The 15,785-nt window shown below is 42.9% G+C and overlaps 1 protein-coding gene across 2 annotated transcripts in view; it reads right to left on the minus strand.

Moving 5' to 3' along the window:
- The window catches only part of cercam (cerebral endothelial cell adhesion molecule), a 102,558-nt gene extending 87,117 nt beyond the window's left edge, over nt 1–15,441 (minus strand). The window contains exons 1-2 of one of the 2 annotated variants that reach the window (XM_072240230.1): nt 15,053–15,441; nt 8,656–8,766 (exon numbers count right to left, since the gene is read on the minus strand). In XM_072240230.1, coding sequence (XP_072096331.1) covers nt 8,656–8,766; nt 15,053–15,264 — 323 coding nt within the window. In that variant the 5' untranslated portion in view covers nt 15,265–15,441. Of the gene's footprint in view, nt 1–8,655; nt 8,767–15,052 lie in introns of those variants that run through there. The other variant, XM_072240229.1, reaches the window with a different exon arrangement.
- Between the last annotated feature and the right edge of the window lie 344 nt (nt 15,442–15,785).

Here is a 15,785-nt window from a genome sequence, read left to right on the forward strand (position 1 = left end):
AATTTACCAAAAACTTATTTTTTTCGGTACTTACAAATTAGAGATTTTCTGCAATCTCAATTATATACATTTCCTAATAGACCTAATAAGAACATATTAGATGAAATTCTTTTTTTTTCTTTCTCTGGCCATATTTACATTCCCTTCTTGCTTTTTAACTGTTTTTAATGGAGGTCGGGTTTGAGGACGTAATTGTTTTAAGTTGTTTAACTCTACTTGATACCTAGTTAGCCCATTGCTTTGCCTTGCTTTTTAGTTTAGTTGCACGGTGGTTTTGTTTTTGGGTTTTTTTTCCTTAGTGACATATTTGAAAATTAGTGTACTATTATATTACCTGGTTATTTTATATCTAAACTGCACTGTTTGTACTAACTTTTTTTGTGTATTAATATCTCTTGTAAAGTTATATTGCAACTGTGTATCAGTGCCTATATGGTTTACCTTTTGTATACTAATTCAATAAAAAGATTTAAAAAGAAATTCTTAATATGAAACCATTCTATAATGGTTCAATATCCAATATTTATGATATGTTGTTGGGAATGAGAAATGATTTAGACAAGATTTACAGACCTTAATTTCTGAAGAAACTTGGAATGAGATTTTTAAATTGGTTAATACTTCATCGCTATGTGCTCATCATTCCCTCCTACAATTTAAAGTGGTTCATAGAGCTTATATGACCAGGGATAAGTTATCTCATTTTTATATGGATATATCTCCCTACTGTGATAGGTATAACAATGGAGAAGCTTCACTTATTCACATGTTTTGGACATGCCCAAGTCTTGGAAAATATTGGAAGGATGTATTCCAAACTTTTTCTGTACTCTTTAAAGTAAATTTTAAGCCTAATCCTTTGACTGCCCTATTTGGTACTGTTGGAAGGAAAGATATCATTTTGAAGACATCTGATCTGCACATTCTGGCTTTTATCTCTCTTATGGCTAGGAGGGCGCTTTTGTTTAAATGGAAGGATGCTGTTCCGCCTAATCATGCTCAGTGGTTACAGGATGTTATGGCATGTCTAAATTTAGAAAAGATTTGTTGTTCAATTTCTGAATCTAACCAAGATTTTCAAAATTTGTGGGGGCTGTTTTTAAATTATTTTCATAATCTTTGACTTCTTGTTAAAGTACAGAAGTTGGTTAATAGCATATTCTATTATCTGATAGTTTTTTTTCTTTTTTCCCCCAAACAGCTTTGATTTTGGTAGAGGGTGTAGATCCTTTTTTTAATAAAATTGTTTATATTCTAATATACAAATTAATCTAATCCATATGAATATAGAGTAAGGAGTTCGTTAATGTAATTCAATATACTGTATCTGGTATTATTATGTTTTTTCTTTTGTTTTATAATATGTATTCTCTGGAACTCTGTACTCTTCTATATAGAAATCAATAAAAACTATTGGAAAAAGAAAGGAAAGAGTTCCCCCTCTACATCCACCTTGACTACAGCAGGAGTAAATTTTGCATGCTTTCCTGGAGTCAGAGTCCCTCTGACTCTGTCTTGCTTTTCTGAACTCCTTTGAGGATGAAGAATCTCTTGATGTTCCCCTAAATTGTTTCCAACCAGTGCATCAGGGAGCCAAAGAGGGGCTTCACAGTTCTCCAACCTACATGATCCCACTTTAAATCCTCATTGTTTTGGAGATCAATGATTTGACGTTTAAATTCCATGTACCTTCCCACAGCCTTTAGTCTTCCTACGAGATGAAAGTCAACCCGAAAGAATTACAAGGCAGTCAAACATCTTCACATTCAGTGCTAAATACAGCTCACATATCGACCCTCAGGGAAATGGAAGATGCAGGTGAGGTAAAAACAGAATAGAAGTCTATAATGAATTGAGTGTGGGTAGTCAACATTCAAATGAGTAGAACTTATACGCGTGGTGTTCGGGAAGCTGACACAATGAATAAGGACTATCAGGACTGGCTGATGGTTTCACTGACAATGAAGTCATAGTAGTGGCTAACGTACGTGGGATAAGTTATTTGAAGCTTGGTACTATTTGAATACCAGGCGGATCAATTGGCTTTAGTGTAGAATAAACTAAAGAGTAATTATCTCAATCACAGCATAATTGATATAATTGATTCAAGTGTGGTTGTGATATGAGGCAAGGAGGAAGTTATTATTGTTCTTCACTTTCCCCAGGCCACTTGTGAAAAACAGGACAACAAACTTTGTTGAAAAAATTCCCTCAGTAGCATTTTACATTGGTTAAAATGATTCTCCAAGAATCACAATCCCTACAGAACTATTTGCATTCTTCTTAGATATGTAACCAACCATCGCCAATTTCCCAACTCTATTCAATCGTCATGGCTATCCCTCGAGGTCGAGGGTGATGGTCTTCATTCTGTTGATCTACTTATGGGCTCTCAAGTGGCTTATGAGTCATGAGTCCAATCTTGAATACCCAAAAGCCCAACAGAATGTCAGAAGAAAATTAGCTTTAACACAACGAACATGTGTTAGTGCATTAGTATATCAAAGCATAAAGTGAAATGTACCATTTGCATTAAATCAAATCAGCAAGGATTGTGCTGGGGGCTGCCCATACGTATCGCCATGCTTCCCGCACCAACGTAGCATGCCCACAACTCACTAACGCTAACCCGTACATCTGTGGAATATGGGAGGAAACCAGAGAACCCAGAAGAATCCCAGGTGGTCACAGGGAGATTGTACAAACTCCTTACAGACAGTGGTGGGAATTGAACCCCGATCTTATAGCTGGCGCAGTGAAGCACTGCACTCACCACTATGCTACCATGCTGTGCACCCCCCACACACCATGTCCATTGACCAAACTAGCGGGGATAGTGAAACACACTCATGGTAACAGGAACCTCCACTTGAGTTTACGCAACAATGCAACAAACAATGCATTTTCATTTCTGCAATAAACTGTATTACATTTCCTGGACTTTCCAGCCTCAGGGAGTTAACAGGATGGATGTAAATCATCCAGGTGATTGTGTTTAAATTACAACCAGTAGAAGATGAAGGTGTTGCTTGTGTTACAATCAGCTCTGACATTTGCTCAAGGAAAAGTAAGTCGTCTCAAAAAGGATTTAGCAGCTGGGAAATATAGAATTAATCCCAGGAGTGTTTTCACTTTTTCTTCAGGAGGTGACAATGTTCCTAGTAGATTCAGATAGTTGATATCTTGATAGGCTAAATAGTGAACACATCTGTTATTACACAGGAGGACTGGCAAGACAGCCAAGTAGGAAGGGGAATGGATAAATACAAGGGAAGCACTATATCCCAATGAGGTTTAATTCAAGATCCACTTGGGATAGCAAATGACACACTCCACTGTAGATTTTGATGTACTAATGTACTAACACATGTTCGATGTGTTAAAGGTCATCATGTTCTGGTATAACACTGGCTTAGTAAATTGGCAATGGTTGGAAATGATTAGTTAGTTAAGAGTTGTTTTAGTCACAAAGCCTCAGCCAGGACATGTGCGCACGTGTGCATGAGTGTGTGTTGATTTTTGTGAGATTTGGTTTTGTTGCATGCCCTTATCACAGATTCACACAGAAGAACAATCCAAGAATATTCTCTGCCCTCTCCCCATAACCATGCCAGATTTTTTTTTTCTTTCAGGTACTTACTGGTTATGAAAGAAGGAAGGATAAATTCAGTGGGGACTACCAAATCAATGAGGTTTAACTCCAGATGCACTTGGGAGCGGCAGCAAGTATGAGGTTCGAGCCAACAACTGGGACAGCTGGAAAACTAATCTCAGGTTCCATGGGGCCACCTCATGAGGGAGAATGAGGTAATGCAGAGTAGGTCCCAGTAAGCACAAGGTTACACAGGAGAAACTGTGAAATGAAACAGGGAAACCCGATGTAGCCACCGGATCACATACAGCCAAGAGAAAGGCAACAATCTTTTCACAAACACAAATAAGACAGACAAACACTGTTGTATCTTTCAAATCAAACTACATGGAAAACTTCAGCCATTTGAGTGTTTATCTGAGTCTTGAGTAATCAGTTCGTATATGAATGCATTCCTTGTTCCCTGAGGAACACAGTTAAAGTGGGGTTAAGTTTGACCATCGTCTCTGCTTCAGTCTGTACACTGAATTCCATAGCTTCAAACCCCTATTGAGTACAGAACTTTGTTCTCCCCCTTGTCCTCAATCTTATAAAAATGTTTAATCAGAATCTGGAATACTGTAAAGCTGGGAACTCGCTGATGGAATGTATGCTGTGTCCATAATGAACTGTTAAAAACAGCCCAAACAATATCTGTTCAGAAACTGCACAGAATGATTACCAAATGCTACAAACATTCTCTCACCTACAAGAATGAACCTACAGCAAAACAGAAAAAGACTCACGGGTCACTGATTTAACCTCCTAGTTGTTACCCCCAAGGTTTTATGATTAACGTGAAACCAGAACTCAGTTACTTAGTTAATTAGAGTAGCTTTAGTCTCTTTGTGTGTGTGTGTGTGTGTGTGTGTGTGTGTGTGTGTGTGTGTGTGTGTGTGTGAGAGAGAGAGAGAGAGAGAGAGAGAGAGATAGATAGATATAGATATAGATATAGATAGGCAGGATAGGATAGGATAGGATATGATAGGATAGCCTGGTCTTACCACAGCTTCACACACGGGACCACCATTCAACCCACTGAATCATCTCAGTTCTACAAAAGCAAAATCCAGACAGTCCTAACCCTCTGCCATATTTTCTTTTCTTTCAGGTATTTATCCAATTCCCATGTGAAGACTATGAGTGAGTCTGTTCCACCAAGCCCTTGCACTGCACATTCCATACCACAACAACACAGAAAATCATATTCTCCAGTGTTGCCAATGAACTTCACTCTAGGTCATCTGATTCTCGATTTCTGGTTTCCTTTTCAGACTGTCAGACTTTATGGTTCCACTGGGCCCCTTACCAAGTAGGGTGAAGGGCTTTAACCAGATTACAGTATTTGTTCTTGGGTAGCTTAATTCTCCTGGTGCTATAAATAACTAAGGTGAATAGAGGAAAGTTGAGGGGATATGTCAAACCTGGGATTTCTTTAGGCAGATTAAGAGCCTAGAATACACTACGAGTGGTACATTAGGCTGGTAAATTAGGGAAATTTAAGAGACTCTTAGATAGCACAGAGAGAAAAAAAGACCATAAAATATAGGAGCAGAATTAGGCCACTCGGCCTATCAAGTCTATTCCATCATTCCATCGTGGCTGATTTATTATCCCTCACAACCCTATTCTCCTGCCTTCTCCCCATCACCTTTGACGTCCTGACTAATCAATAAGCTATCAAACTCCACTTTAAATACACTTAATGACTTGGCCTCCAAAGTCATCTGTGGCAATGAATTTCACAGATTCACCACCCCCTGGCTAAAGAAACTCCTTCTCATCTCTGTTTTAAATGCACATCCCTCTATTCTGAGGCTGTGTCCTCTGGTCCCAGATGCACTCACAATAGGAAACATCTTCTCCACATCCACTCTCTCTAGGCCTTTCAATATTACATAGGTTTCAATGAGGGGCCCACTCATTCTTCTAAACTCCAGTAAGTACAGGCCCGAACCATTAGACTCCACCCATACATTAACCCTTGCATTCCCAGAATCATTCTCGTGAACCTCCTTTGGGCCCTCTCCAATGCCAGCACATCTTTTCTTAGATAAGGGGCCCAAAACTACTCACAATACTCAAAGTGTGGTCTGACCAATACCTTATAGAGCCTCAGCATTACATCCTCGCTCTTACAAGAAACCAATCCCTCTGCAGATTCCCTGCTCCCTCAACACTACCTGCCACTCCACCCATCTTTGTATCGCCTACAAACTTGGTCACAGAGCCATCAATTCCATTTTCCAAATCATTGATTGACATTTAATGTGAAAAGAAGGCCCCCTTTATTCCCACTCTGTCTCCTGCCAGTCAGCCAATCTTCTATCCATGCTAGTATCCTTCCTGTAATACCATGGACTCTCAGCTTGTTAGGCAGCCTCATGTGTGAGAGCTTGTCAAAGGCCTTCTGAAAGTCCGGGTAATCAACATCCACTTACTCTCCTTTGTCTATCCTGCCTGTTATTTCCTCAAAGAATTCCAACAGATTTTTCAGGCGATATTTCCTTCAGGAAAACATGCTGACTTTGTACTACATTATCACTCACCTTTATGTACCCCCGAAACTTCATCTTTAATAACAGCTTCCCAACTACTGAAGTCAGGCTTACTGGCCTACAATTTTCTTTCTTCTGCCTCCCTCTCTTTTTAAAAAGTCGAGTGACATCTGCAATTTTCCAGTCCTCCGGAACCTTTCCAGAATCCAGTGATTCTTGAAAGATCATTACTAATGCCTCCACAATCTCCTCAGCTACCACATTCAGAGTCCTGTGGTGTAGTCCATCTGGTCCCAGAGCTTTCAACTTTCCAAGCACCTCTCCTTAGTAACAGCAAAAACTCACACTGCTTCCTGACACTCGTGAATTTCTTGCATACTGTTAGTACCTTCCAAAGTGAAAACTGGTGTAAAATACTTAATAAACTCATCTGCCATTTCTTTGTCCCCTATTACTATCTCTCCAGTGTCACTTTCCAGAGGTCCAGTATCCACTCTCACTCTCTTTTACTCTTTATATACCTGAAAAAACTGTTGGTATCCTGGTCTGAGCTACTGAGTTCTTCCAGTATTTTGTGTACATTGTTATATTATTGGCTAGCTTACCTTCCTAATTCAATTTTTCTCTCCTTATGGTTTTTTTAGTTGCCTTGTGTTTTTAAAAAAGCTTCCCAATCTTCTAATTTGCTACTAACTTTTGCTCTATTATATGCCCTCTCTTCTGTTTTTATTCTGTCTTTGACTTCCCTTGTCAGCGGCAGTTGCCTTATCGTTGGAATGTATCTATCCTGTGCCTTCTGAATTAACCCCAGAAGCTCCAGCCAGTGTTGATCTGCCATCATCCCTCATAATGTCTCTTTGGCCACCTCCGCTCTCATGCCTCCGTAATTCCCTTTACTGCACTGTAATACTGATGCATCAGACTTTAGTTTCTCCCTCTCAAACAGCAGGGTGAGTTCTATCATATTGTAAAGGGCTTTAGGCTCGGTAGGGTTGGATTGATCGTGGAGTTAAAGGGTCATCATAACATTGTGGGCCGAAGGGCTTGTGTGATGCTGTACTGCTCTATGGTAACAATGAGGATTTTCTATATTTATTTCGTCATTTGCCTCTGAGTTGCTGACATCATCTATGGGAACCAGCTGCCCTCAACAGAGAAAGCAAGAAGGACTGCTCTACGCAGTCAGTGAAGGTGTGAACCGTACTGACACTCACCACCAGCTCGCTTCCAATTCTCCGCGAACCAGTCAAATTCACACAACGTGCCACATCTTGTTACTCCATTCTAACCCTCACAGGAAAGACTGAACCCAGTGATTGGAGGCAAGCAGATAGGAAAGTCTTTTCTCCCCCCAGGAAAGATCATCTCAAGCTGCCTCTTTCCACAGACCCTAATTCAAAAACAAATGGTTTGCATGACAAACTCAGCCTCCTGCACAAGAGAAATACACGAAAGCTGCAGGCAGCAGTAACATCAATTGCAGCTGTGCAGGCTTTCTATCTGTTCCTCCACAATCCTCACTGATTTGGTCTGACCCAAATGACGCATTTCACTGTATGTTTCGATGCACACAGTGACAAATAAGGCTAATATTTAGGAGCAGAACTAGGTGATTCAGCACATAGTCGGTTCTACCATTCGATGTTGACTGATTTATTCCCCCCATCATTCTTCTGCCTTCTCCTTGCAACCTTTGACACCCTTGATAATGGACTTAACAATAAGAAAAGTAATAAGAATACTAATTATGGACTACTGGGTGGCAGAACACAACATCAAGAGCCAATGGGCCTTCGGTAGAGAATCTAACAGCTGCTCCATGCAGTCTGGCTGAACTTCAATTTAAAGCGGGTTGCAGTTCAGCAGGACAAGCTTCAAGCATGTCCTGACCACAAGTGCCAGGCATCACAATCCTTCATGCATATGCTGCAGCAGGCTCAGGTTGTTTACAATAATTTGGGTGGGGCTAGGGGAGCAAAAATTCCTCAATTTCTGCCTAGTAAGTGCCTCTCTCCCACAATGCCCCCACCCTGCTGTGGAACAGCAGCCGAGTTTGAATCGTCTCCCAGCCAGGGAGTGGCTGATGCACTCTGTATGCTTGCCCGATGATTCAACCATTAATCTCAGTGTTGTTTGTGTGAGACCTTGTTATGTGTGCCTTGGCTGCTGTCAATTCACTGTGAAGTGCTGCGGGATGTGCTGGACTGTGAGTGGTGCTAAATAACCACAAACTGCAGCCTTCTTTAACCTTTTGTGAGCTCAGGCAAAAGAGAAAACAATACGAACACTGACTGCTCACTTAGAGGGTTATCCCACCCTGTCATTTTGACGCAATTTACCACATGGAAATTGTATTACCAATTTACCAGGAGGGAATCGTGTCCCAAGGATTGGGAATCCAGCAGAGTTGCGGGGGGTGGGACTTGGCCCTGAGCCAGGTTATACTCGGCAAGTTTAACCCTAATACTATCACCAAAAGCCAGCTCCAGTCAGGAAGCTGGGTGAACAGCAGACGCAGAAACATACCTTGGTTCATCCATTGGCCGCCACTCTACGTAGTGGTAAAACCTCTGGACACCGATGAGCCACTCTCTGAGGATGGCAGTCGTGTTGTCTATGTTATGATCAGTTGCCACCCTAAAAGAAAGACATCCGATTTGAAAGAGACAATGTACACAGCTGGCTGTGCAGTAAAGGCCAGAGGGACAGCCATGAAACTCAGAAGTTACAATATAAACATCTACCGCTTGAATAACTATCCTTTGGGAAAAGGACCTTTCCGAACTTTCACAATCTGGATCACCAGCTCCACCTTTTGGCTCTTAATTGCTGCCTGATACCCTCTAAGATTTTTCTGGCCTGCTGAGGTTAGTCTCTTCATTACTGTTAGCTGTGACTTCAGCAGACATTTTCTTAAAAAAGGTTTATATACATACAGTTAGTGGCCACTTTATTGGGTATCTCTGGTATCTAATTAGATTAGATTAGATTCAACTTTATTGTCATTGTGCCGAGAACAGATACTAAGCCAATGAAATGCATTTAGCATCTGACCAGAAATGCAAAGAATAGTGTTATTTACAAAATAACTGCGAATTAAAAAAGTGCTACAGCACACAAATATAAAAGTACTGAGACAGTACAATACGGATGCAATACTGCTTAGCGCTGTAGTCACCAAATGTATGTTCATAGATGTCTGCTGCTGTAGCCTAACCACTTCAAGGTTTGACATATTGTGCATTCAGAGATGCTCTTCTATACATTAACGTTATAATGTATGGCCACTTGCGTTACCACTGCTTTCCTGTCAGCTTTAACCAGTCTGGCCATTCTCCTCTGATCTCTCTCATTAAGGTGGTGTTTTTACCACAGAAATGCTGCTCACTGGACGTTCTTGTTTTTTGTACCATTCTCTGTAAACTCTGGGGACTGTTGTGCATGAAAATCCCAGAAGATCAGCAGCTTCTGAGATGCTTAAACCACCCGGTCTGGGACCAACAACCGTTCCACAGTCAAAATCGCTTATATCACATTTCTTCCCCATTCTGACGTTTGGTCCGAACAACAACTGAACCCGTTGATTTTGTCTGCAGGCTTTGATGCATTAAGTTGCCGCCACATGATTAAACACTTGCGTTAAGGAGCAGATGTACAGGTGCATCTAATGAAGTAACCATGATGGAAAGCATATAAAATGTGTAAATTTAGAAACAGACTGTACAGAAAATTCAACTTCAGATTAAAGCATGACCATGCTCGTTCTGCTACCCACTGGTCCTCAAAGGCTTCCAGGGAACCAACGGGCACAACATGCTCTCTCTCCAAGGACACCTGGGCACAGAGAATTCCTGCCTGAAGTTTAAGTTTAACAATTCCTCCGTTAAGTTTTCTCCATCTCTCTACTTTAAAACACTCTTTACAGGTTTCACACTGACACCGATTGACACCTGGGTTCAATCTGGACGCTGGGTGGGGTGGGATGGGTGTGTGTGTGTGTGTGTGTGTGTGTGTGTGTGTGTGTGTGTGTGTGTGTGTGTGTGTGTGTGTGTGTGTGTGTGTGTGTGTGTAGTTTGTCCATTCTCTCTGTAGTTACCTGGGTTCTGGATTCTTCCAGGTTCTCTGGTTTCCTCCCATGCTCCAAAGGTGTGCAGACTGGTAGTTTAATTGGCTACTCTAACCTGACCCTAGTAGAGTGGTCCAGTCTGGGAGTGGGGGGAGGTGTTAATGAGAATGTGCAGAGAATAAAACAGTATTATTGTAAATGGTCAATGCAGATAGACTGAAGGGCATGTTTCCGTGCTGTACCTCTATGACTCTATGGCATCTACAACCTACAGTTTCACTTGTTCTCCTATCACCTTTTGTAGTTGTTTCCGCCCATTACGCCAATGGCATTTAGGACAGCAATGAAGGTCCTCCATTTCAGTCTGTCCAAACCCTCACACACGAATGTTGAAGGTTCTTCATTGCTGTTTCCGTAACAACATTTTTTTTGACTAGTCAGTGTTGTTCGCCCTAAGCTGAACCTCCTAACTTGGAGGACTGGTGGACCTCTCTTAGTCTGGTCTCTACCCTTTGACCTGTTTGGCATGGGTAACCCTACCAACAGCCAAAGCACAAAGCCCTGACTCTAACCAACATAGCTCTTCAGGTCGCTGAGGCACGCAAGCCTCCAAACTCTATGGCAAGATTGTGGTACTCTTGAAGGTCACCTTTTGTAAGTTATTGTCAAATTTTGATTGCTAACTGTTCCTGTGAAACTCCTCGGGACATTAAAGGCACTATTGTAAAAAAATGGAAGCTGTTGAACCATCCGAGCAAGCTCCCAACTACCTGTAATCACTTAAAGACACAATTTTCTGACACCTCTCTCTCTCTCATGTCAAGGTACCTGAGATTGGGCAATAAACCCTGGCAATGTGCAGTCCTAAACAATGTATATTATAAAGCAGTGATTAATGTTCGTAAGCGTGAGGAGTTGTAGGAATGAGTTGCCAAACCTCAGCTCTGTAAGATGTGAAATGTTCTGCAAGCTTTTAATATTTTTGAAAATGCGAACCTCCGTGATAGAATTAGGCTCCTAAGATAATACCATAATATTCATCACAAGATTTATTGGCCAAATTAGTAAACAGTTGGGATTTAGATTAACCCCTGGTTAACCCCTTCGTACCGGATGCAGCGATTCAGATCGATGGGTTTACCATACACTGTCAGGATAGATAGAGTCTCTCAAAAGCAGAGGTGGAGGAGTATGCCTCATGATCAACTGTTCTTGGAGCACAAATATATCAGTGCTGTCCCAATTCTGCTCACCAGACCTGGAATATCCAGCAGTTAAGTGCCGTCCTTAATGCCTACCACAGGAGTTCTCTGGGTCATCTTGGTAGCAGTTTACATTCCACCTCCGGCCAATGTCAATCAGGCTTTAGATGATCTGAGCCATGGGATCAACATGCACGAAACAGCGCACCCTAACGCCTTCACCATCGTTTTGGGGGATTTCATCCAGGCCAGTCTGAAAAAAATCACTAAGCAACTAACATCGACAGATCACCTACAATACCAGAGGAAACAACATGCTGGGCCATTGCTACACCACCATCAAGAATGCCTACTGTGCTATTCCACGCCCTCATTTTGGGAAGTCTGATCATCTAACTGTACTTCTACTCCCCGAGTATGGGCAGAGACTGAAGACTGCAGCACCAGTAGTGAGGACCAAGAAGGTATGGACAAGGGAAGCACAGAAGTGCCTACAGAACTGCTTTGAATCGGTGGACTGGACTGTATTCAGGGATTCATCTTCGAACCTGGATGAGTATGCCGCAGTTGTTACCGACTTCATTAAATCCTGTGAGGATGAGTGTGTGCCCACAAAGAGTTACTGTACATTCCCAAACCAAAAGCCATGGATGAACCAGGAGGTACGTCATCTGCTGAAGGCTAGATCTGTGGCATTCAAATCTGGCAACCCAGGCCTGTACCAGAAAACCAGGTATGATTTGAGGAGGGCTATTTCAAGGGCGAAGAAACAATTTCAAAAGAGGTTAGAGGCGATATCAGATTCACGGCAACTCTGGAAAGGTTTGCAAGACATTACTTCCTACAAAGCGAAACCCAATAGCATGAATGGCAGCGATGCTTCACTACCAGATGAACTCAACACCTTCTATGCACGCTTTAAAAGGGAGAACACAACTACAGCTGTGAAGATCCCTGCTGCACCTGATGACCCTGTGATCTCTGTCTCAGAGGCCGATGTCAGGCTATCTTTAAAGAAAGTGAACCCTTGCAAGGCGGAAGGTCCCGATGGAGTACCTGGTAAGGCTCTGAAAACCTGTGCCAGCCAACCAGCGGGAGTATTCAAGAACATTTTCAACCCCTCACTGCTACGGGCAGAAGTTCCCACTAGCTTCAAAAGGGCAACAATTATACCAGTGCCTAAGAAGAATAATGTGAGCTGCCTTAATGACTGTCGCCGGGTAGCACTCACATTGACAGTGATGAAATGCTTTGAGAGGTTGGTCATGACTAGACTGAACTCCTGCCTCAGCAAGGACCTGGACCCATTGCAATTTGCCCATTGCCACAGTAGGTCAACGCCAGACGCAATCTCAGTGTCTCTCCACACGGCTTTAGACCACTTGGACAACACAAGCACCTACGTCAGGATGTTGTTCATCGACGATAGCTCAGTATTTAATACCAACATTCCCAGAATCCTGATTGAGAAGTTACAGAACCTGGGCCTCTGTACTTCCCTCTGCAATTGGATCCTGAGCTCCCTAACCGGAAGACCATAATCTGTGTGGATTGGTGATAACATCTCCTCCTCACTGACGATCAACACTGGCACATCTCAGGGGTGTGTGCTTAGCCCACTGTTCTACTCTCTATATACACGTGACTGTGTGGCTAGGCAGAGATCAAATGACATCTATAAATTTGCTGATGATACAACCATCGCTGGTAGAATCTCAGGTGTTGATGAAAGGGCGTACGGGAGTGAGTTATGCCAACTAGTGGAGTGGTGCCACAACAACAACTTGGCACTCAATGTCAGTAAGACGAAAGAATTTACTGTGGACTTCAGGAAGGGTAAGATGAAGGAACACATATCAATCTTCATAGAGGGATCAGAAGTGGAGAGAGTGAGCAGTTTCAAGTTCCTGGGTGTCAAGACCTCTGAGGATCTAACCTGGTCCCAACATATTGACATAGTCATAAAGAAGAAAGCGGCTATACTTCATTAGGAGTTTTAAGAGATTTGGCATGTCAACAAACACACTCAAAAACTTCTTTAGTTGTACCGTAGAGAGCATTCTGACAGGCTGCATCACTGTCTGGTACAGAGGGGCTACTGCACAGGACCGAAAGAAGCTGCAGAAGGTTGTAAATCTAGTCAACTCCATCTACGGTACTAGCCTACAAGTACCCAGGGCTTCTTTAGGGAGCAGTGTCTCAGAAAGGCAGCATCCATTATTAAGGACCTCCAGCACCCAGGGCATGCCTTTTTCTTACTGTTACCATCAGGTAGGAGGTACAGAAGCCTGAAGGCACACACTCAGCGATTCAGGAACAGCTTCTTCCCCTCTGCCATCCGATTCCTAAATGGACATTGAATCTTTGGACACTACCTCACTTCTTTTAAATATACAGTATTTCTGTGTTTGCATGTTTTTTTAAATCTATTCAATATGCGTATACTGTAATTGATTTACTTGTTCATTTATTTTATTTTATTTATTTTTCTCTGCTAGATTAGGTATTGCATTGAACTGCTGCTGCAAAGTTAACAAATTTCACATGCCATGATAATAAACCCGATTAAGTAGTATTGGGACAGTGTAAACATACCAACAGAGGATCCGTAGTCTATTGAAGCCATAGATTTAGAGAAATAAAACTGCCACTCAAATCTGTGGCTGGAACATTCAGTGGCCCAGCCAATGCTCCTAAATCCAAGTGTCTGGAGTATTTCTGTTTGAGTTTCCACATGCACAATGTGTACAAACTCTACAACTGCACAACTGACGGGTCATCTGCCAATTCTTGGTACATGCTCCTGCACTTGACATGTCTGATGGGAAGAGTGACTCTTTACCAGCTCAATCCCCTTCATTCTGTACCACCTGCAGCAGGTACACCTCACTGAAACAGAGCACTTTGCCCGGCTGATGATACCTCAAACTCAACTCTGCACTGTGAGCCAGCCATTGACAACAGAAACTGCAGTTCATCATCTGGACTTTCTGCTACTTGGGACCACAATGTTCCCAACAATGTCACTCTGCCATTGAAAAACAGCGTGAGATTTGAAGGAGGGGTGGTTCCATGTTAAATTCATTCGTTACTAGTCTGATCTCAGTTAAATTGTTGGATTTCACCTTTCTCAGGTAGATCAATAAATTGAAACCCATTAATCAGACTCTTAGAAGCCAGCCATCTCATGGCACTGGACTGAATAAGATCTCAGGGTGTTTCCTCAGTCAATACAGATGACCTGACTGGTATTGGGATCTTGTTCCCCAGTTGTGGATTGCCACATTTCAAAACCAACTTTTCTTCAGGGCAGTGAGGCGCCCTGGGACGTCCAGCTCCCCTCAAGAAACAGCCCCGTAGGCGTTAAGCTTCATTTGCTCTAGAGAGGAGCACAGGGGGCCAATCAGGTCCGGCAATTTGCGCCAGGAAACGTTAACTCGTCGCTGGATGACGATAATGGTATCTACAATTGAATAGGGCAGTACACAAAGACTGTTCTTTCCCTTCAGGCAATGAGTTTTGGTTTGAACGTCCACAGCTGAACCGAGATGGCTACAAACACTTGTAGAAAAAGTATTCCAATTATAGGGGGTGTATCGTCGCCCGCGTTTCTAGGCTTAATCAGCGGTATGACTCTGACCCCAACCCCACTCACCAGATGGAGATCCGGTCCTTCGGGTAGTCCAGTCTGTCGAGAGCCCCCAGGTAATAGGGCAGGGTGTGGGCCGAATTCCTGGCTATGATGGCGATCAGCACGGTGGGGCTCTGCAGCGGCGACTCCAAGGGCTGCCGCTCCTCGGAAAAGTAGGCGGTGGTAGTGAGTGGTCGGGACAGGAGGGTCAGGAACAGCGCCGCGCAAACGGCCATCCTTTCGCGCTCTCCCCGCACTCTGGCGCTGCCCGTATCCCCAAGAGCGGGTCGGGACGCGTCAGCAAGCGGGGCAGGGGCAGGGGCGGGGGTGGAGACAGAAAAGCGCTGGAGACTGCGAAAAGTTCGCAGAGGCGGAGCCGAGGGAGAAACCAGAGAACAAGACTCAGGGGAAAAGTGACTTTATTGCTAAGAAAACAAAAGAGAGGCACATGTTAACCCTGTAGTTCAGAAAGTCTCCCCGAAAGGGGAAAAAGAAATAGTATCATTCTTTTCAGCTTACCTGAAAAAGTGGTTTTAAATTCAAATATGTTCCTCTCAAGTCAGTGCGTTAAACCTACAGGGAACTGACTGGGCTTCAGACAGGAAGAGGCCAGGGTGGATCTCAAAAACTTTAAATTTTAAAAGCGACTTTCTCGAAAGCTTTCCAGACGATGAACTATGCTTCAAAGAGGGAAACGCGAACAGTGCACTGGAAGCTTCCATAAACAGTGAAGCGACCGGGTCCATTGGCATTTGAA

Source organism: Mobula birostris, chromosome 22, assembly GCF_030028105.1.
Source record: "Mobula birostris isolate sMobBir1 chromosome 22, sMobBir1.hap1, whole genome shotgun sequence".
Classification (NCBI taxonomy): Eukaryota; Metazoa; Chordata; class Chondrichthyes; order Myliobatiformes; family Myliobatidae; genus Mobula; species Mobula birostris.